Source organism: Tenrec ecaudatus, chromosome 5, assembly GCF_050624435.1.
Source record: "Tenrec ecaudatus isolate mTenEca1 chromosome 5, mTenEca1.hap1, whole genome shotgun sequence".
Taxonomy (NCBI): domain Eukaryota; kingdom Metazoa; phylum Chordata; class Mammalia; order Afrosoricida; family Tenrecidae; genus Tenrec; species Tenrec ecaudatus.
Window position 1 is genome coordinate 89,139,640 of NC_134534.1, and position 24,170 is coordinate 89,163,809.

The 24,170-nt window shown below is 37.9% G+C and overlaps 1 protein-coding gene across 1 annotated transcript in view; it reads left to right on the top strand.

The window, feature by feature from the left end:
• The window catches only part of CLVS1 (clavesin 1), a 96,621-nt gene that overhangs the window by 25,358 nt on the left and 47,093 nt on the right, over positions 1 to 24,170 (top strand). Inside the window, 1 exon segment of the mRNA XM_075549713.1 lies at positions 21,555 to 21,729. Within this exon segment, the coding sequence (XP_075405828.1) occupies positions 21,555 to 21,729 (175 nt within the window).

The following is a 24,170-nucleotide window of genomic DNA, read 5'->3' on the forward strand; positions in this document are numbered from 1 at the left end:
CATGGAAAAACATAAGATTATACAAAGAGGCTTCCAAATATTATGGGAATTTTCCATTATCTTAAAAAATTTTAATTAGAAGTTTTCATGATGAAACTAATGGTGCCCAGCTATCAAAAGAGATAGCATCTGGAGTCTTAAAAGCTTGAATATAAACAAGCGGCCATCTAGCTCAGAAGCAACAAAGCCCACATGGAAGAAGCATACCAGCCTGTGCGATCACGAGGTGCCAAAGGGATCAGGTATCAGGCATCATAAAAAAAAAAAATCTTACCACAGTGAATGAAGGGGGAAGTGCAGAGTGAAAACCCAAAGCCCATTTGTCGGCCACTAGAAATCCCCTCGCAGAGGGGACTAGGGGAGGAGATGAGTCAGTCAGGGTGCAATGTAGCACCGATGAAGAATACAACTTTCCTCCAGTTCCTAAATGCTTCCTTCCCCCAACTACAATGATCCGAATTCTACCTTGCAAGTCTGGATAGAGCAAAGGATGTATACTGGTGCAGACAGGAGCTGGAGGCACAGGGAATCCAGGGCAGATGATACCACCAGGACCAGGGGGGTGAGGGGTGATACTGGGAGGGTAGAAGGTGAGTGGGCTGGAAAGAAGGAACCAATTAGAAGGATCTACATGTGACCTCCTCCCTGGGGACGGACAACAAAAAAGGGGGTGAAGGGAGACATGGCAAGATAGGACAGAATAATAATTTTGAACTGTCTGACATTCAACCACGAAGCCCAAGCATCACTGAACACATAGGAGAAAAACAGGCTCTAGGAATTGACAGAACACCAATTGAAATGTTTGAACAAGCTGATGAAACATGAAAGCACCCACTTGTCTATGCCAGGAATAGTGGAGGACAGCTATGGCCAAGCAACTGGAAGATATCCATATATGCACCCATACCAACACAAAGTAACCCAACAGAATACGGAAATTATTAACATCACAACCAATTAAAATTGTCTGAAGATCCTTCAACTACAGTTGAACTACATTCAGCTACATTGAGGGAGCTGCCAGATGGTCAAGCTGGACTTAGGCAAGGATGGGCACGAGCAATGTCCTTGCTGATGTCAGATGGATCTTGGCAGCGAGTACCAGAAAGATGTTGGCTGGTGCTTTGTTGATTGTGCAAAGGCATTCGATGGGGTGGATCATAGCAAACTATTGATAACATTGATAACATTGAGAAGAGTGGGAATTCCAGAACACTTCATGTGCTCACTTTAAGCCCGTACATGGATGAAGAGGCAGTCATACAAACAGAACAAGGGCACACTACATGTTTTCAAATCAGGAATGGCTGTGTCAGTATTGTATCTTTTCACCATACTTATTCAATTTTTATGCCGAGCAAATAATACGGAAATTTGGACAATATGGAAAGGATTAGAGGAAGTCTTACTAACAACCCATGATCTGCAGATGACACAAGCTTGCTTGCTGAAAGTCAGGAGGCGTTACTAAAGAACAAGGACTGCAGGTTTCCGTGTGGCTTACAGCTCAATGTAAAGCGACCCAAAGCCTCACAACTAGATCACTACGCAACATTGGGATACACTGAGAAAGCACTGGAGTTGTTAAGGATTTCATGTTGTTTGGATCCACAATCAGTCATAGAAGCTGCGGTCAAGAATGCATTATGCAAATCAGCTGCACGTGATCGCTGTCAAGAGTTGACGAGCCTTGCACTGTGCAGAATCATTGGAAAGTGAATGAGTGCAGATGCAGTTAGGTTACAATTTTACACCTTATCGTTTGACCCATTTTAAATTTGTTCTAGTGTTTAATATTTTCTTCTTTCTTTATGATGTTTTTATCTTTTTACTTTGATAGTCTTGCTCGGTTTTGGTTTTGTTTGTTGCTTTTAAAACAATGTTTTCCTGTGTATGAAATCCAGGATCGGTAAATCTATGGAGACAGTGAATGGATTGATGGTTTCTTGGGCGTGTGCCAGGGGAAGTTGGGGTGAATGGGAAACTAATGAGTACAAGAAGGAAGAAAATGTTCTAAAAAATGTGATTGTGGTCATGGCTTTACAACTCTTCTGGAAGTTACTGAAGTATATATGGATAAGGAAGAATTCAATAGAGCTGACACATGTGAACTGTGGCATTAACAAAGAATATTCAAAGGACTGATGACGGCCAGAAGCACAACCGAATCTTTTCTTGGAGGATGCACAGCCAAAATGCTCCTTAGAAGGGAGGATGTTGCGACCTCTTCGCACATATTTTGAACACGTAATTAAGAGAGACCAGTCCTTGGAAAAGGATATTCTGTTTAGTAATGTAGAAAGTCAGTGAAAAAGAGGAAGACCATCAAGGAGATGGATCAACACCATGGTGCTAGCAAGGGGCTCACACATAACAGCAATTGTGAGGATGGTGCAGGGCCAGGCAGGGTTTTGTTCTGTTGTACCCAGGGTCAGGTTCACGATGCGCTGGAACTAACCTGACATCATCTAACCAAAACAACTCCTTTATATTGTTCTGATTGCAAGTTATGTGAATGGATTCTATCAGTCATGTTGAAATATGTCCTATTTTAATCGTTAACCAAAAAGTCCTCTTTAAAAAATAAACAGAAACGAAACACAAAATCTTTTCATACGAATTATTGTCTCTCTCTGTTTTTGATTCCCATTAGGTCTTTTAAGCCTGACCTAGTCACTCCTTTGCTTGGGAGAGTAGATCAGTAGGCATGCTGATGAATGCCTTGAGGATTTGGGGTGTTCTGGCAACAGTATAAAGACCACTCTTCTCGCATTCAGTCTGGGCATCTGTCTCCAGGACTCCAGGTTTTCTTCACAAACTAAGTGATTGGTTCAGTTGATACTGTTCTCAACCTGCTAAACTCTCAAGTAGACCAACAGCTGTCATATTTCTGTGTCTCATTGAGATAACTAATATTGAAGTCTTAGGTAGTTTAACCCAGGCAGAGTTGTCGGTTTCTTTTCCTCATTTAAAAAGAGAGGTTTATATGATTGAATGATTTATTCACGTTATCATGTATAATAAAAGGATCTAGATCAACCACATAGGTGAAGGAAAACTTGCAGCTGGCTGTGCTGTTGGTAATCACTGTCATTGAGTTGGCTCTGACTGTGGTGACCTTGGTATACCAGAATGAAGCATTGCATTGTCCTTCACTGTCTTCTTGGTTGCTGGTAGGTATAAGCTATTGTGTCAGTCTGTCTCTAGAGAGCTACCGAATTTCACTCACTCTCGACCAAAATGAACGTCCTTTCCTAGTAACGTGTCACTTTCTCAGAAAGGCAACTCCGATGACTCTGTTTCATATTGCCATCCATTCTACCCTCTTCTCGGTAGTCTTGACGCCCTGATCCTACTTCCTTCATCTTCCAGAGCACTTACCAGCTTTGCCATATCATGCACTTCATTGTTGTATGGCTCTTTCCACTGGAATTTATGCTCTATATGAGAAGATATTGGGGTATGTTTGTATTCATTACTGTATCCAAAGCATTGCTCAGATAGTATCTTGATAGTTTTCAATAAATATTTGCTGAATGAATGACTGCCTATATTTGAACCTGCATTACTAAGTAGACGATAAATTACATGTATACAGATTCTGAATTCTTCAACATCATGGACTAACCATGTAGCTAGTACCTGGTATATTGCTGGCACACAATTAACCTGATATAACTGCATGAAATGCCACCGGCTGGCCCACCAGATAGATTTCTAGGCCCTGAGAAGAGAAGTGGATCAGGTTCTAATATAGGATGGGGAAAACCTGGAGCAAGAGGGTGGGAAAGTGAAAGAAAGGAGGAAGCTTCAGTTTGCCTCTCTACCCATTCTGATCTCTTTGAATTCACTTCTCCTTAAGGGCTTTGCATTTATTGTTGCCTCTACTTAGAAGTTTCTGTCCCTGAATCTTGGAATGACTCCTTTCTTCCTGTCATCTTGATCAAAGTGTACCTCTGCAATGCATATTTTTCTACTGCTTTATCACACTGACATTGCCCACCCTCCCTTGCTGCCTCGCATCATTGGGTAGCACCAATTGCTGTCTGAAATGGTTGTGTGCATGCCTTTCCTTCTTATTAAGAGTTAGTTAAGCTCTTCTTCCTGCCCAAAGACAGGCTTTCAGCTGCAGAAGGATAAGGACCTTATCTGTCTTACGCTCTCCTATCACCTCAGTGCCAGTGCTTGGAACACTGATCCATAATAAGAACTGCACAGTGATGTTTGCATGAATAGATAGGAGAATGGAGTCCACCTCTAAATGGCTTCTGTACATAACACTTGGAGAATAAAAAGCAGCTAATAAATCCTCAGGAATGAGTGAATATATTCAAACGTTCACTTTACTATGCACAGATGTTGCCTTTTGAGTCACTCAAGTGCATAAAGTAAAGGCTCTGGCTTGATTGACCCTTGTGTGATGATCAGCACTTTTATCAGACCTAAGACAATTAATGAGATCCTTGAACTTTTGAATCAAAATGTCCTTTCTTATTTCATCTTGCTATTTGTTAAGAAGATCCAGTGTACATTTTAAAAAGCCCATTTAACTTTAAAAACTTCGTTGACTATCAGGAGGCGTATTTATTGTATATGTAATGTGTATTTTGAAGATCAATGCAATTTAGACTTAGATGATTTCATTGTTTTCAACATTCTATAGCATGAAATCTTTTATCATCGATGAATTGGTTCTTTAGGTACTTCATTTCCATTTTAAAGGTCATTTTCTTCTAAGTGTGAAAATTGATTCTTTAATGTACAAATGACTAGGGTTTATTGATGTGCTTGCTGGCTTAATAGATTGTAGAGAAATCCCTTTATTGCACACTTTTGGCCAATTGGTGTCTCTAATTACCTCATACAACCTAGTCTCTTTACCTTCAAAACACTGCCCGACTTTTCTCCTGAGCAGCATGGGGAGGGGCGTGTTCTCTGATACTTGATTGCTTTTTGGCACTTACTTTCTGATATTTGCTGTGATTTGATCAGCTGTTTGCTGCAAGCTTTCTCATGGGCTAGGGTCCTCGTTTGTGCAAACACTGCTGAGTGTTTGGGTGCAGACATCAAGAAGGCTTGTGCTTTGGACTCACCCAAAGGCACCTGAGAAAAAAGTCCGGGCTATCTGCTTCAGAAAGGTCACGGCTTCAAACCCCAGGAATTGCGGTGAGAATCGCCTGCATGGCAACTAGGTTGCTTTATGTTTTTCGTTTTTTAGCTTTTGTAAATTAGGTTGATTTTAATGGATAGTTCACCTATTTAATAAAGAAGATTTTTTAAAAGTTAAAACCCGACCTTTGCAATTGAACTGCAAATATGATCAAGAGGTGCGTCAAGCTTCCCATAATGAACTGCACCAAATGAAGGCAGACACAGGCCTAACTCACTTATGGTTCCTCTTTATTGCATCTTACAGATTGTTTGCAATATTTACAAGTCGAAGCTTTGTGATAACCCAATATTGAGCAAATCTACATGTGCTATTTTTCTAACGGCAGCTGCTCACCTTGCATCTCTGTGTCATGTTTTGGTAATTCTCATAACATTTCAAAAAATTTTATAATACTGTTGCATGTAGTAGGCCACAGATAATGTAAACATAATTTGTATATGTCTGCGAAGTCAGGAAATACATCTGACGCCCTTGATTGCGATAGTACCTTTATTGTGGTGGTCTAGAATGCCTATAATATCGCCAACTATCAGATTGTTTTTTGTTTTTTTTGCCTCAATAAATGTAGGCCAAAGGTTAATTCAATATAAAAAGAGCTTCCCTAGAGTGTGGCTTGAAACATTTATCTTATATGAGAGAATGAATAGAGATAAGCGGGAAACACTGCCATCAAAAAAGAAAAACCAGAAGTAGATTACATCATTTGGACCTGGGGTTCCTGTGCTTAAAATCTCCTCAGTGATATAATCAGTAACTCAGCTTACAACCAGGTTTTATAACTAACTCCATGAGACGAATTTGTTCTACATTTAATTTTTTTTACTTTGTAAATGTCATGATTAATGCACTGCCCAGATCTTCAATGTCCTCGGCCTCCCCAGTCATTGTGGAAAGCAATCTATTTTTCTTGTACAATCTTTGAATAAATAATACCCTGTCATCTGACTGAAAGTATTCATTACACATGAGCTATAGAAAATAATCAGCCATAGATCAAGTTTAGTGGCCGTAGAACAAAAGGTGTGGGCATGATTTTACCCAGAATCCTTCAAGTGGTCTATTCTCTGCAGAAATGATCGGAATCATATCCTGTATGTATTGCACAATCTCTTTTGTTATTGTTATCATTTTGTGACTATTACTCTTGGGTCAATATTCATTTTATGTCTTCCTAACTCAGCGGATAAAAGCTCAGAACCAAAAAAACCCAAAAAACTCCTACACCAAAAAGAAGATTGCTGCAAGACAAAGAATGCTGGGCTTATAGATGCTGAAAGGAGAAATGGATGCTGGAATCCCTGTACTGGGTAGTGCCCTAAAGAAACAAAGCACCAACATGAACAGACATATGTCCACCTATGTTTATTGCAGCAATTTCCATAGTAGCAAAAACATGGAAACAACAGATACCTGATTATGGAGGAATGTGCAAACAACCTCTGGTACATTCATACAATGGAAAACAATACATTAGTTTAAAAAATGATAATTCTGTTAAATACCACAAAACATGGAGAAAACTAGAAAAATTATACTTAGCAAAGTTAGTAAAATCTCATTTACAAATTTAATTACACCGTTATCTAGGAGGAACAAAGGAAATTGGTTTTTCACAGTAAAGAGTAAGATTTTAAAGACCATTAGGAGGCCAGGGATGGTAGTGGGTACAGGAATAGAGGAGGGACAAGAAAATAAGGAGGGACAAATGGGGAGGGGAAGAACCACATTGATTAAGGGTTTAATGGGATGCTATTACTGATTTGATTTGATAAGATGGGCCGTGCAACAACACAGACTATGTTTTTCTTTAAAAAAAAATTCAAATTTTAAAAAGAGAGGAAAGTGACACTGCCTTTACAAACCTCCAGATTCCTTATTCAGATCCAAACAGTAGTCTGAGGGGCTGTAAAAGGAGGAAAAGAAAACCTGAAGCACACGTACATTCTTTAGTGACATACAAGATTTTTAAAGATAGATGACCTATTAAAAAATAAAACAACTATACACGTCAAAACATTTCATCAAAAGAATAAAACTAGAATTCAAGGATTGGGGAAAATAAATCTGTACCAATGATACAATGGACAAGGGACGAATTGCCAGATCTATAGAAATCTGCAGCACCAAAAATTTTTAATAGCAAATAATCTGATTTAAAGGTTGGCAAAAAGAGATGAATAGACAAGGGACACCACTCAAATGGCTAACACGAGCATGAGAAAATGCTCAGGATCACTGGGATCATTTCACCTGGGAGATGAAAATAATAACAATGATGAGATATCACCCTACACTCACAACAATAGCCCAATAAAGAAGAAAAAGAAAACCTAGGACAAGAAGTGCTGGACAGGGAGAAGCGAGGTTGAAACACTTATACACTACTAGTGGGCTTGTAAACATGCAACCATTGTGGAAAGTTATATGATGCTACCTAACACAAGGAGAAATAGAAATACCATCTGATCAAGCAATACTTTGCTGGGCATCTACCCCAAAGAAATAAGAGGCAGAACACAAGCAGATGTAGCTCTCCCATGTTCATTGAATCACAGTTCAAAATAGCAAGAAGCTGGAAACAGCCCAAGTGACCATCAGTAGAAGAAAGGATAAACACCCATTGGGCCATACACACAATTGGATAATATGTCAAAACAATGATGAATGGATAAAACAACTTATGACCTGGACACACCTGGAAATCATTAGGTTGAGTGAATCTAGACAATCACAAAAGTCAGTCAATCACAAAATTGTATGAATCCACGATTATTAGTATGAACACCACGACAAAGGCAGGTTTGTTTTCCTGTCATGTAATCTTCTAATCAGGTCTCCCAAGTAAAGTGCTAGAGAGCCTGTCTTGGGCCTATGAACCATATGTACAAGGAAGTACATCATCATCACCACCACCACCACCACCCCAAAAATGGAATTGCACTGGGCAGAGCAGAGCTTTTGTAGTAGGCATTTTTTCCCACTAGGCAAGGATCAGGCAACTCTCTCTCTGAGTTAGTGCATTCTGTGACATCACCTGGGAAGGTTCTCTCTGGTCACAGTGAATTTTTTGTAAAAGCAGTTTCACTCTGACCTGGTTTTCTGTGATAGCCAATTTAGGGGAATAGCATGCAGCTGTGAAATTGTGTTTATTGCTCAAGAAAAATGCTGCAGAAACCGTTGTGATGTTGAACACACCTTACAAGAATAGCGCTATGGGAAAAACTCAAGTGTACGAGGGGTTTTCTCGTTTCAAGAAATGAAATGTAAAATGTCAATTGATGACAAACCTCATTCTGGATGGCTGTCCCAAACTGACAAAAATGTTGACTTCTAAGTACTACATTTGGAGTATATCCCATCAGGTCAGACTGTTTGTTAGTCAAGCTTTCTGTTTAGAGGTTCTGAAAAGATTGCATAAGAGTGTGTGACCAAAAAAAAGGCCTGATTGGTGGCAGACAGGGAACTGGTTTTGCCACCACAACAATGAACCTACTCATGCAGCCATCTCAGTAGACGACTTTTTGACAAAAAACAGCATGCCTCTCTTGACCCACGCACCTGACTCACCTGACCTCAGTCCATGTGACTTCTTTTTGTTTCCACAAATGCAGAGGGACATGAAAGGACAGCAATTTGACAGTGTAGAAGAGATGAAAAAAAAGGAAAAATGGAAAAAACAATAAAGATGGAAGTACTGTGAGGCATCCAAACAGATGAGTTTGGAAAATGTTTCCAAGAATGGAATTGGAGATTTAACAAATGTATTCAGTGTAATGGAGAGTACTTCGAAGGTGATAAGGATGTAAAAAATTTTAAATACAAAATTTTGGGGAAAATTCCATTTTTTCAGGAGTACCCTTCATATAGCTCTTAAAAACTAGGTCAAAAGGAGGGACCTCATCAAGCTGGGGTCAGTTTCTCAAGATGAGGGAGAAAGAGAAGGTCATTCCGTTTTTGACATAGAACATTGTGATAAGGTCCCCCAAAATCAGTAGATACTCCTACAAGAGTAATAAGCAAACCTTATTAAAATTCAAGTCAAGATAACAGAAGGAGTGCATGTATGTCTCTGAAAAGGTAATTACACTTCTATTGGTGGGTAAACTAGGTAAAGCAGCAACCTCTCCTATAGAAAACAAAACAAAACAAAACATTAAACAACACTTAAGTAGAAGCCAAAGGGATGATACACTCAGTACTATATTCCAAGATGGACTTTTGACCTAGTTTCTATCCAGCCCTTGGTAACCCAGGCCTTGTACTGTAGACTACTGGGACTTTGGCCACACCATAAGAATTCAATGTGAAAACCCAATTAAGCAAACTGGGCTTTAACTCAAACTCACTTGTAGCAGATTAAGGAACTGACATGCTCCCTTGGATTTAAGGACGAAATGCTATAGGATGAGAAGAAGCAGACAACTGCTATCTCAACATTATGGAATTGGTAGTCATAGTACTTTAGATCTCTTGCTTGGTGGGTGTTCCATGAATGACGGCCTCGAACTGACACTTATTTACTATTTTAATGTTCACTTTGTTTTCTTATGACATATATTAGTCTGTTATGTATGGTTCTGCCTCTGTGAATGAAAGTTGTTGAAAATTTTGCCCTATCACTAACCTCCATTTATCATTTAACAAATGTCCTGTCACTTAAATGTTTAATCTGTACAAGTCAACAATTCATGTAATTCCATCTGAAAAGCCACTCTATCCACGTTCAATTTTTTCTCAATAGTGTTTTAAATTCCACTGGCTTCAGTCTGAAATTGATCAAACATGCAAGCCAGATGCATTGATAATTAATGGTGTTTGGAATGCAAAATTTGGAAACAAAGAAGGAACAACTGCAGGAATTATGGTCTTGGTGACAAAACCAAACTGGAGATTCCATGAAAGGATATTTCAAGACCAGCAGCTTGGCCAAGACTTTTTCAATAACACAAAAGTCAATGACACACCTGGACTTCTCCACAAGGAAACCAGATGGACTACATCCATGGGAAGAGACAATGTTGCTGTCAGGGATCATCGACTTGGTCCCTACCCTTAGCTGCCTGCTGCAGAACAGAAGGAAACACCGCCCCGTCTTGTGCCATCCTCACAATTGCGCTTACGCTGGGGCCCATTGTTGTAGTCATTGAGTCAATCTGCCTTGAGGGCCTTCCTCTGCTTCACTGCCCCTTTATCTGACCCCCAGGCTGTCCTCCAAAAAGTGATCTCTCCTGACAACCTGTCTAAGATGAAATCTCACTGTCATTGCCTCGAAAGAGCACTCTGGCTATCCTCCTTCCAAGACAGATCGATTTGTTCTTTTAGCAATATGTGGAACTTCAAATAGTCTTCTCCAGCACTAGAATTGAAATGCATTAATTATTCTTCTGTCTTCTTTATTCTATGTCCAACTTTCACGTGGATTTGAGGCAAATACTATGGGTTGGGTCAGGTACACCTTAATCCTCAAAGTAATATCCTTGCTTTTCAATGCTCTACACACCTAAAGAGGTCTTGTGTGGCAGTTTTACCTAATGCAACACATCTGTTGATTTCTTGACTGCTGCTTCTGTGAGCATTGATTGTGGATCCAAGCAGATAAAATTCTTGACAATTGCAACATTTACACCATTTATCATGATATTAACTATTGGTCCAGTTGTGAAGATTTGGTTCTTATTTACAGTGAATTGTAATCTATATTGAAGACTGCAGTCCCTGACCACCAGCAAGTACTTCAAGTCATCCTCACTTTTAGCAAACAATGCTGTGTCATCTGAATATCGCAGGTTGTTGATAAGCCTTCCTCCAATCCTTATTCCACATTATTCTTCATCTAAGCTAGCTTCTCTGATGGTTTGCTCAGTACACAAATTGAACAGGTAGGGTAAGAGGACACACCCTGATTCACACCTTTCCTGATATTAAGCCAGCATTGTTCCCTTGGTTTCTTTGCACAACTGTCTCTCGATCTATGTACAAGTTCGGCATAACCAGAACCAAATGTTCTGAAATTCCCATTCTTCTCAAAATTATCCATAGTTTATTGTGGTTCACACAGTCAAATGCCTTTGCATAGTCAGTAGAACTTGAGTGACTATCTTTCTGGTCTTCTCTGCATTCAGCCAAGATCAATTTGACATCCGTAATGATACCCCTTGTTCCATGTCCTTTTCTGAATCTGACCTGAACCTCTGGCTGTTCCCCACCACCGCACTACTGCAAACATTGCTGATCTTCAGTAAATTTTGCTTGCATGAGATATTAATGATATCGTTCTATGGTTTGAACATTCTGCTGGGACACCTTTCTTTGGAACAAGCACACCTTCCAGTCATTTGCCCAGGTAGCTGCCTTCCAAATTTCCTGGCATAGATGAGTGAGTGCTTCCAGTGCTTTTCAGCTTGAAGAATTTCACTAAGTATTCCATCAATTCCATGAGCTTTGGTTTTGGCTAATGATTTCAGTGTATCTTAAACATCTTCCTTCAGCACCATTGACTTATTCATATGTTGCCTCCTGATCTGGTGCACTGTTGACTATTTCTTTCTGACTCTGTATTCTTTCTTCTTCTTTTGTTACTTCCTGCATCATTCAATGTTTTGCCCATGGAATCTTTCAATGTTACAACTGAGGTTTGAGATATGCTGTGTATTCTTCCTATTTTTTCATTTAATTCTCGATCTTTGCACATTTCATTATAATATTTTACTTTGTCTTTGTGAGCCACCCTTAGAAAGTTTCTATTCAATTCTTTGACTTCATCCTTTCTTCTACTGGGTTAGCTATTCTATGACTAAGAGCAAGTTTTAGAGTCACTTCTGACATCCACTTTGATATTTTCTTTCTTTCCCGTCTTTTTAAGGACCTTTAAAAAATTTTTAAGGACCTTTTAAAAATTTAAATAAATCATTTTATTAGGAGCTCTTACAGCTCTTAATAACAATCTATACATCCATTGCATCAAGCATATTTGTACATATGTTGCCATAAATGTTTTCAAAACATTTTATTTCTACTTGAGCCCTTGGTATCAGTTCCTCACTTTTTTCCTCCCACCCCTTCTCCCACCCTCATGATCCTTGATAAATTATAAATTATTATTATTTTCATATCTTACACCATCCTCTGTCTCCCTTCACCCATGTTTCTGTTGTTTGTCACTCTACGGGTTAAATGTCAAGCATTCTGATTGGTTCCCCCTTTCTCCCTCCATTTCTCCCTACCCTCATTGTATCACTACTCCCATTATTGTTCCTGAGGATTTTATCTGTCCTGGATCCTATGTGTCAAGAGCTCTTGTCTATACCAATATATATGCTCTGGTCTAGCTGGATTTGTAAGGTAGAACTGGGATCATGATAGTGTGGGGAGGAAGCATTGAAGAACTAGAGGAAGCACTAAAGAACTACATTGTGCCCTGGCTGGCTCATCCCTTCCTCGTGACCGTCCTGTGAGGGGATATCCAATTGTCTACAGATGGGATTTGGGTCTCTCTGCTCATCCCCCCTACCCGCCTTGCTTGCATTGATATGCTTGATCTGGGTCTTCTGATGCCTGATACCTGATCCTGTTGGTACCTCGTAATCACACAGGCTGGTGAGCTTCTTCCATGTAGGCTTTGTTGCTTCCCAGATAGATTGCCATTTATTTATCTTTAAGCCTTTAAGACCCCAAACACTATATCTTTTGATAGCCAGGCTCCTTTCAGCTTTCTTCACCACATTTGCTTATGCACCCACTTTGTCTTCAGTGATTGTGTCAGGAGGGTAAGCATCACAGAATGCCAGATTGTTAGAACAAAGTGTTCTTGCATTGAGGCCCAATGTCCATATGCTACCTTAATACTTAACATATAACTATATGTACATAGACCTATATCCCTAACCATTATAGATAAACATATATACATATATGCACCTGTATTTATACATCTATAAATGTCCATGACTCCCAATTCTTTCCTCCATTTCCTTTTACTTTCCCCTGCACCACTGTCATGTTCGACTTTCTTTCGGCTCTCAGTAATTCCTCTCAGCTACATTACACTAGATCAAACCCCACCACACATTCTACGCCCTCCTCACCATTGATTTTAGATCACTTTTTGTTCCCTTGTCCTGGGTTTGTTGGCTTTAATATCTTTTGTTTCTCATGAATTATGTGTTGATATCCTTCTACAGTTCATCTGGTCTTCTGTCATTCAATGTATCAAATCCATTTTTGTGAGATGTCCTCGAAATTCAAGTGGGATAGACTTATGGTTGTATTTTGGCTATTGTGGATTTGTTTGAATTTTCTTCACTTTCAACCTGAACTTACATATGAGGCAATCATGGTCTGTTCCACAGTCAACCCTTGACTTAGTTCTAGCAACTGGCATTGAACTTCTCCTGTGTCTCTTTTCACAGATGTAGTCAATTTGACTTCTGTGTATTCAATCTGGAAAAGTCATGTGTATGGTACCTTTTCGTGTGGTTGAAAAAGTATTTGCTATGAACAAGTCATTGGTTTTGCAAAACCCTACCTTGTGATTTCCAGCTTTGTTTCTCTCACCACGACCATATTTTCCAACTACTGTTCCTTCCTCTTTGTTTCCAACTTTTGCATTCCAATCAGCAATAACTATTAGTAAATATTGATTGTATGTTTGATCAATTTCCAAATGAAATTATTGGTAGAAATTTTCAATATCTTCATCACTCACTTTTGGGATTAAAGCATAGATTTGATTAGCAGTTGCATTGGTTAGATATCCTTGAAGGTAGATAGCTATCCTTAAAGGTAGATAGATATCCTTGAAGGTAGATAGCTATCCTTGAAGGTAGATAGCTATCCTTGAAGGTAGATAGCTATCCTTGAAGGTAGATAGCTATCCTTGAAGGTAGATAGATATCCTTGAAGGTAGATAGATATAATCCTAGCACAGACAGCACTTTCCATTACGATTGGTTGATTTTTCAATGTCCTTTTTGACAATGAATGCCTTGTCATTCCTCTCTCTCTCTCATTTATAACTGGCATTTTATTGGTTATTTTGAGATCAGTACAGAGACATTATGAACAATTTGTACATAATTCTTAAAATTTCCTGGAGATATAATTCATTTCTAAATTCCAGTGGTTTTCCACCTTTAAATTTGGAGGCAATTTTTAAAAGAGGCTATTCCCCATCCCCCAATCCCAAGGGGGACAAACAACAGAAATGTGGGTACATGGAGACAGCAGTCAATGTAAGATTTGAAAATAATAATAATTTATAAATTATCAAGGGTTCATGAGGGAGGGTGGGGGAGGGAGGGAAAAAATTAGGAGATGATACCAAGGGCTCAAGGAAAAAGAAAATGTTTTGAAAAGGATGATGGCAACATGTGAACAAATGTGCTTGACACAATGGATGTATGGATTCTTATAAGAGCTGTAAGAGCCCCTAATAAAATGATCTTTTTTTAAAAAAAAGAGGTTATAAAGTACCATTATCTTCAAATGTTGCTAAACTGTTTCACCTTAAGTACCATTAATTCACAGTTTAATGTCACTCACACTGCACTCTCTAATGTTCAACTCTCCACTGCACATCATAAAGTGATGAGGAAAACTGGACCACCACGTTCTGTGTTCCAGAACGCACAGAGTTCTGACAAGAAAGCCATGATGGCAGAATGGTTTTCAGACATCATTCTATTTTTAAAAATCACTAATACTGAAACAAAACATTAAATGTTCACATTATACAACTGCATGACAATGTGTTAGGGATACAGCCCCCACCCAATCCCATGAAATGACATCCAAGAAAGTCAAATCCTCCTACAATTCAACATCCCACTATTTTCTGGTTGTTATAAAAAATAACCAGTAAGTTATTTCACATCTTATTGTAAAAAGCATTTACGCTTAAAAAAAAAAGTAAATGGGATGAAGTGGGATTTCCTCCTCAAAAATGTTTCTAGGGCTACCAAAAATGTGCATTTACAAGAGAGTTGGTAGAACTATTCCTCTGGATTGTGCAAGAAGGGAGATAGCAGGGCTCACTGATAAGCCATGAGAGATAAAATGAATGAGACTGGGCTTCTTTTTCTCCTGCTTCATCAAAGGTTGGGCTCTCGTTGCTTTGCGTTTCTCCATTTTCAGCAGGTAAATCTTCAGTTTCTTGGTGACCTCCTTCCGCCTGTTTTCCCTTTGCTCCTCTTTCTCCTTTTGCTTGTACTTTTTTGTCTGAAGATTTACCCTTTCCTGCTGCCTTTTATGGCTTCGTCTCCACAGGGCAGCGTGGGTTTCGCTGACAACCTCCCTGATCTCACCTTGGGCTGAGCTGACCTCCCTTTTGGCTGTGGGGAGGGTGCTTCCGTTACTTCGGCCGTGCACACCAAAAGCCTTCTGGAAGCTCGGTGGCCTGGCCACTACCACTCTGACCTAAGCCCTGGTCCTCGTTCTCAGGCGCCCCCTCTCCCCATGGCATTCCTCTTGATGGGGTTATTCCTGGCCTAGTAAATCGTTTTATGGCCAGTACCAGTCCATGTTGATCTTTATGTGTACCACTTCCTTTTTTGATGAGTTCCAGTTATCCTAGATGCATACTTTGCACATTCCAAGTTCTGACCATTAGCAGATTGTGGAGCTGTTCCTCCTTACATCATCATAAAATGACACTGAAGACTCCACTGCCACAGGCTTTGGCTGACTCAAGTCACCGTGTTCCACTCTACTCTGAGAAATCAGCCCCTCTTCAGTCACATTTTGAGTGTAGATGAATGCATTTCCTTCTGGGTTTTCTGTAAAGTACCACTGGCCTATGCATCTGTGCATTGTACCAGTACCACTTTGGTATAACTATGACTGTGCATTTGGTTTTTTTTAGATCAGGTAGTGGGAGGCCAGCAGCCTGGTTCTGCTTTTTAAGAAGTTCTTTGCTTATCCTGGGTCTTCTCCCTCTCCGTATGAAATTGGCAATTGGTTTTTCCATTTCTTTCACAAATGAACTTGGGATTGCATTGTACTCTATAAATCAGTCTGTCTATCCATGAACGCAGGATGTTCTTCCATTTATGTAAGTCACTTTTGGTTTCTTGTAATACTGTTGTGTGCTTTTCTTTGTACAGGTCTTTTGTTTCTTTGATTAGGTTTACCCTAAGCATTTCATCTTTTGTGTGGTTATGGTGAGTGATATTGCTTTCTTAATGTCTTTTTCAGAGATCTCTTTGCTAGTATACAAGAACCCAATTGCCTGTTAGTCTTATATCCTGTTACTTGTATTATTTTTTCAACAATCTTTTTGTGGAGTTTTTGGATTCTCTGTATACAGAATCCTACCATCTCCCAGGAGTGAGAGTTTCATTTCTGCTTTGCCTATTTGTGTGCCCTTGGTTTCTTTTTATTTTCTGCTGGCTCTGGCTAAGACTTTACAATGTTGAATAAAAGTGGTTATAGGGGACATCCTTGTCTGGTTTCCATTTTCAGAGAAAACGTTTCTAGTTATTCCCTCTTGAGCATGATATTGGCTGTTGGTTTTCATATATGGCCTTTATTATATTAAGGAATTTCCATTCCATTCCTATTTTGTTGCATGTTTGTATCAGAAATGGGTGTTGGATATTGTCCAATGCCTTTTCTGTTGGTGAAGTATTTGGATGCATGAAAGACTTGTTTTTAGTAGGTCCCAATCATCCACTATGTCTTCTACTATGTGTGTTTCCTTAGTTATATTTGATAATATGTGTTTGCCCTGCAACAGGACCCTTAAGCTTGTCTCTATTTTCTTATTAATGATCTTTCTAGTGCTGGGATTTACATCTCCGGTCCTTGATCCATCTTGAGTTTATTTTTGTACATGGTATAAGGGATGGGTCCTTTGTCATTTTTCTTCAGATGAAGATCCAATTTTACCAGCACCATTTATTGAAGAGCTCTCTATCATTTAATGTTGTGTTTTGTTGTCTTGTTGTTTTTTCCCCCTTTATCAATTATCAGTTGTCTGTAGGTGGATGTATATATTTCTGAGTTTTCTATTCTGTTCAGTTGATCTATTTACTTATCATTGTACCAGCACAAAGATATTTTGGGTATTTTGGCTGTGTAATAAAGGTTTTGAGGTTGGCTAGTGCAAGGCCTCTGACTCTACTCTTTTTTAAGGAATTCTTTGCTTATCTTATGTCTCTCTCCTCTCCATATGAAGTTAATAATTATATTTTTCCATTTCTTTAATTAATGAAGTTGGAATTTGGACTGGGATTGCACAGCAATTATAGATTGCTTTGGGTAGTATTGGCATTTTCAGGATATTAAGCTTCCTATCCATGAACGTGTAGGTGTCTCTTGGTTTCCTGTAAAAGTGTTCTGCTGGTTTCCTTGTACAGAACTTTTCTTTCTCTGACTAGGTTTAAGCCTAAGTATGTAATCTTTTATGTGACTATTATAAATGATATTTTTTTCTTTATGTCTTTTTAGAACTCTCTTCATACACAGGAATTTGATTGATAGCTTTTTATTTTTTCCAACATTTGAGGGTAGGAGTGGCTTCTTATCATCTGCATGTAAAATCTTGTCAGCTGCAAATAAGTGAGTTTTGCTTTTCTTTGCCAATCTGGATTCCTTTGGTTTCTTTTTATTGTCTAATTGTTCTGGCGAACACATCTAGCATAGTGTTTATTAGGAGTGATGATAAGGGGCATCCTTCTCTGGTTCCCATTTATAAGGGAAATGCCTTAATTTTTACTTGTTAAAGATGTTGATGAGAGAGTTTTTTTAATATGTGACCTTTATTTTGTTGAGAAACTTCCCCTCTGCTCTTATTTTGCTAAGCATTTTTACCTGGTATGTGCATTGAATATTTTCAACTATCCTTGATTCATCAATTGAGGTGATCATATCATTTTATCCTTTGTTTTGTTTATGTTATGGATTACATAGAGTGCTTTTCTAATGTTGAATTATCCTTGTGTGCCTGGAAGGAGTCCTATGTGATAATGGTGTGTCATATTTTGGATATAGTGTTAGATTCTATTGGCCTGTGTTTTGTGGTGTCACCGCTTTCAGCTCTTATTCATGATATTTGTATCTTCTCTTTCTTTTCCCTTGTTAAGTTTGCTAGTGATTTGCCAGTTTTGTAAATCATTTCGCAGAATTGCCATCACGTCTTTGTACATTTTCTATTATTTTTCTGTTTTCTAGTTCATTTATTTTCACTCTTATCTATGATTTATTTTCTCTTGGCGTCTGAAGGTTTAGATTGCTGCTCTTTTCTAGTTGAAGATGCTGGACTAAGGTGCTGATCTTGGTTCTCTCTGTCTTTTTTATCAAGGGTGTACTTATTACTGAAATTACCTTCTGAGGACTGTTTTTGCTGTGTCACAAAGGTTTTGATTAGTTGTGTTTCCATTACCATTTGTTCCCAGGAATTTAAAATGTTCATACCTTATTTCATCACTCAGTAGGTTTTAAGCCGTGTGTTGTTTGGTTTCTGTGGTTGTTTTTTGTCATTGTTCTACCTATTGTTGTTTTCTAATTTTATACATTTGTGGTCTGCTAAAATGTATTGTAAAATCTCAATATTTTCTAATTTATTAAGGCTCATTTTGTGTTCTAATATATAGTCTATTCTAGAGAATGCTTCCTGTGGAGTAGAAAAGAATGTATACTGTGTTGTTGGGGAAAGCCAAGTTAGTTAATTATGTTGATTACTTTTTCTTAGTCGTTCAGTTCTGTGAACTTGGTTAACTTATTTTGATGGCTGATTTTTTTATCTTGCCTAATTTTCTAGGCCTCTTGTCCTTTAAACATATGTAGTGCCCTTCTTTTTCTCTCATTTTACCTTCAAATGTTTTGTTGGAGATTAATCTTTCCTCCTGTTTTGGTTTTTAGTGACCATTAAATATATATATACATATATATTTATAATGATCATATAGTATATAATGATCATATATCATATAACATCATATATATTAAATATATATTTCTATCCTTTGATTTTTAGGATGTGTTTGGTTTTGCGCTCGTGTCATGTTTCTTGTAAGCAGCATATTATTGATGGGTCTCAGCTTCTTATCTAGTCTGTTATGCTGTTTCTTGTCTGGTGCCTTTAACCCAGTCACATTCCTTTTTTATGTCATTAGACAAGTGAGCTAAGAGGGCCACTTAATTTCATGATTTCTCAATGAGGTGTAAGTTTTTCCTCTTGATAGTGTCTGCATAATTCTTAGGTTTTCTTTAGACTGCTCTTTTTGTCGATTGTTCCTCTCGTAGATTAGAGTCACTAGATTTCTTTCAAGCTCTCTAATTCGATTTCCCCTTTCTTCGATTCTATTACTCTATTTCTTTAAATGTGTAATCTTGTCATTTTAGTATTTATCTTTTGTTTGACTTTCTGTTTGGTGTTTCTCTGGAAGGGTGTGTATTGTTTCTAGTGCTTGTATTCTTTCTGTTGTCCTCTGGAGTTCTTTCTCCATCTGTTGAGAGAACCCGATCATCATTATTCTGACTTGTTTTCTTAGTAGCTCCAGAGCCTTTATTTGTTTAGCAAATTCCTGAAGATCCGAGTGTTATTCACTTGTTTGTGCCTGCTTTCGTTTTGTTTTTTTTTTACATGTGTGTGCATACTGATGTTTTCTGTTGTCTGTCTCTTCGACAACGTGTTACAGCTGTGAAGGGTGGTAGGAGGCCAGGTTATGTGAGGAGTTCATGCCATCAAGTGGAGTGTCAGAGAAATAATAGGAAGTGGCCTGTCTCACCATCTCCCATGATCGTTGGAGCTGGGTCCTGGTGAGTGGGAGGGGCCTTGGCAAGGAGGCTTCCAGAAGGAAAGCAGAGCATGCAGCACAGTGCTCTGCAGGTAACTACATGCTGCCAGTGAACCAAGCAGCCCACACAGTGTGATAATGATTTATTCATGTGAACGAAAAGCAAGCAAAGCCCTAATGAAGACTTTACTTATGTAAATAAGTTAACATATTTAATAAAAACGATGAGTGGAGGGTTAAAATAATTTCCCATGGGAAGTGGTTAAAGTTACTACTATTTTTTTCTTTTAGTCTCGAGATTATAAAGGTAGATTATTTAAAGAACTGAATAAAGACAAAATTAGTTTTATTTCTTTGTTTTTAATGGCATCAGTTCTCTCTCCTGAAATGTCCTGCCCTCTCTTCTCCCAATGCCCCTCACAATCCTAGACACCCGTTGTTACTTGTCTTAGGAGGCTTTCCTCCCTTGGATTCTTCACCGAGTATACCAATGATGCTGGCCCCCTGAGCTCAGGTTGCTAAGGCAGCTCCCCCTTCAACTAAGCTGAGGGTTTTTTGAAAGTAGAAAATACAACGTACTCATTTATTACTAGAGCAGGTAGTTTGGTAATGCTTACGGATTATCTTGAGATTTCCTGATTTCTAATCTTGAGTCGTGACACTTAGTTAGAATCGGAAGCACGTTGGAATGCTCCCAATTCTTATTTCCCATGGATTCCATAGCAAGACTGGACTCCTGGTGTCAGTGATGTCTCCTCGAAAGAGGAGCAGATTTTGTTCTTGTTTGACATCCAAACCTGTATTTTTCTACTCATAAGTATTTGATAAGTAACGTAAACTGTTTGATTTATACAGCTCAGATAATTTTCAAGGCAGAGAGTATTTGATGCTGAATGACTGTTACCATTTACACATGAAGAAGTTTATTTTAGAACAAAAATAGCTGATGAATGGAGATGCAGCATGTGATTTGAAGGCACAAGAGACATTGGAGAGTCGATGCTCTGTTTAGAGTTCAGGTCTATGCATTTCCATAGTTACTGGTATGTTCCAAACAATTTCCTTCCCAAACTGCACTCTGTGGACCTATAATGAAAATTTTAATTATGCCTGTCTTACTTTTCCCTATCAATGAATAAAAGGTGAAAGCAGTTATTATATGAATGTTATACTTTAATAAAAATTTCAGCATCCAGGTAAATAAGTTTTAATTAAAAAAGTAACTTGCAATTGAGATGTGTTTCTTATTTTTTCATGTATGATTCTCTGTGCACCCCATGAGGACACAACTATGATCATTATCCAGTCTATGTCCCCAAAGGTCCCACATCCCTAAGAGGGACAGAGATGGGTCAGGGAAACATTTATACACAATAAAGCTGGTGCCATAGACTGAGTTAGCCACAGGAACAGATAACGATATTTCATTATGTTTAGGGTGATAGTGGAGTCAGATTAAAAGGAGGCTTCTATCCTCTGAATCTTGAATAGTGCAATTTAGCAGATTCATTTTCACTAGTTCTAGAAACACTCAATATTATCCTGAGTCTAGACTCAGGAGCAGTGATATGAGAGGCCAGAGATCTCACATGCGACGTGCTACCGCGTCTCAAAAACAGCCTGTTTTTCTGCTCTGCCCATAGGAACTCCTTCACAGACATCTTGCGGGCCATCCTGCTCTCACTGGAAGTCCTTATTGAAGATGCAGAACTTCAGATAAATGGTTTCATTTTAATTATAGACTGGAGTAATTTTTCCTTCAAACAAGCCTCCAAACTAACACCTTCCATCCTCAAACTGGCCATTGAAGGGTTACAGGTATGTCCAACAAATGTACAATATAAGGCTATTCATGCCACCTACATTTTCCATATTATGGCTACCAGAGTAGTATTTGTCTTTAGTAGGGAAAAGGAGAATATTGAATAAAATTACTTTAGTCTGAGTTGGTTTTGTTTTGTTTTCTTACCAATTATGTGGAGGGTGGGGGTGGTTACATTTCAGTCTATCAACTATGCATTCAACAGTTCAAACTACTCGTCAATCTCCACCCTCGTATTCTATTCCACCCCCTCTTCCCTGCTTTCTCTTCTCTCTTATAGACCTCTTTTTATGTATTTTTGATACTTCATTTCCATTAATAACTTGGAATTGTGTTGCCACAGGCACAAACTAACTAGTATAGCAGCATAAAGCTAGGAGATATTAGCCCAATCCATTTGAGAGTTCACTAAAATTAACATTAGAAAATATTCGCTTTATAACCAAGTCCTACATAAAGGTTACATGGGGTTTTCTAGTTTTTTTTCAGAGGCATTTTGTACCCCAGAAATACACCTTGTGCATGGTGACTTCTTATAGTGAACTGTGCTTTTTTAGTGTTTGCACTCAAGTGTTTTCACTGAATTTGGATCACTTGGTGCAGAAGAAACAGACAAAACTCTACCTCCAGTTTGTATAACCAAGTGTCAGGAAATTGAGGAAGGGATTTTTATGCTATGCGAAGGTTAGAGGATTCACTCTCTGGATTTCCTTTTATAGATATAATTTTATCTTTTTAAAAAAGATGTATTTATCTTAAAATTTTCTATACATTTTGATTAATTTCTTTTATAAAACTTTTATTTTCCTAAGAGAACTCACACAAAATGGTAGCCCCTTTTCCATAGACACTTCTATAAACAGGCTCTGAAAATAAAAGAAATAAGGATATTGGATAATTCTCAGGTTAAGAATCTATTACTAATATCTTCAAAGTACAAGACTGAGAGAGCCCTGGTCATTATACTTTAGTGTGCAGAGTGCTGTTTTATTTATAGTTAGACCTTGGCCAGTGTTGAGCCTGGTAGCCCTTTGATGAACCATTTCATTTCTTATTCATCATATTTGCTTTTTTCCTCCTATTTTCACTTGTTAGGTTTGCCAGCAGTGTGTCTTTATTAAAAATATACATTTGGAAAACGAATTTCTTGTCTTTCTGATTTTTTTAAATTTTCTGATTCATTTATTTCTTCTCTGATCTTTGTTATTTCTTTATTTCTATATCTGAGGGTTTCTTTTGCCAGTCTTGTTCTAATTGTTGTACATTATGTGTTGTTTATTTTAATTAACTATTTTTATGTGTACACTTATTGCTATAAATTGCCCTCTTTTTCTGTTGTGTTCTAGAGATTTTGATGTGTTGTATTTTCATTCTAATTTATTCAAGTAGTTTTTAAACTGTGTTCTTTGTTTCTTCAATCACCCAGTGATTTTAAAGTATTGTTCAGGTTCCTTTAATTGATTTAAAGGAGGGTGTTTACTGGCAAGTGGTTGATTTCTAATTTTATATCATGGTGATCTGACAAGATACTGTGTAGTATCTCAATATTTTGAAATTTGTTGATGTTGTATAACCTAACACATATTCTGTCTAGAATACATTCCATGTGCACTAAGGGAGAAAAATGTGTATTGAGTTCTTACTGGGTGAAGTATTCTGTATATATCTAAGAGAGCCTGTTGATTGGTTATGTTGTTTAGTTCTGTATCTTTGTTGATTTTCTTTCTTGATCTTTTTTTCCTTAAAAATGATGTATTAAAGTCTTGTAATATGTTATGGTCTATTTGGCTCTTCAATTCTATAAGATTTTAATTAGTGTATTTTAAGCATCTCTAAATGGGTTCAAGTGTTTGTCATGGTTGTGTTCTCATTTAATTATTGCTTGCATCATTATATAATGACCTTTGCTTCTCTAATGGCTTTTACTTTCATGTCTACTGTGTCAGGAATCAGGATTGCTACTCCTGCTTTCTTTTGACTACCATTAGCTTGATACATTTTTTCACCTTTTGACTTTTAGTCTGTTTTTGTTTATAAGCAATGCATATTTCTTGGAAGTAGCATATTAAAGGTAATGCCTTCCTGTCCATTATATTAGTTTCTATCTTTGAATAGGTGGATTTAATCCATTTACATTCAGTGTTGTTATTGATAGGTATGGTTTTGTTGCTGTCATTCATTTCTGTGTTTTTTTTTAATCATCTTACTGGTTTCTTTGTTCATCATAATTTTATGTGCTACTCTTCTTTCATGAATTTTCTTTGCTTTTGTTGTTTTTATCTTACTATTTAACAGACTTTTATGATTTCCCTCTTTTTTTATTTGTTTGACTTTTCATATTTTCCTTGAGGTTTGTTTGTTTTTTTAATTGATTTATTTCCAAGTTTAAGGCAGCTTGTTGTCTTATGGGAATGAATTGCCATACTCTCCATTTGAC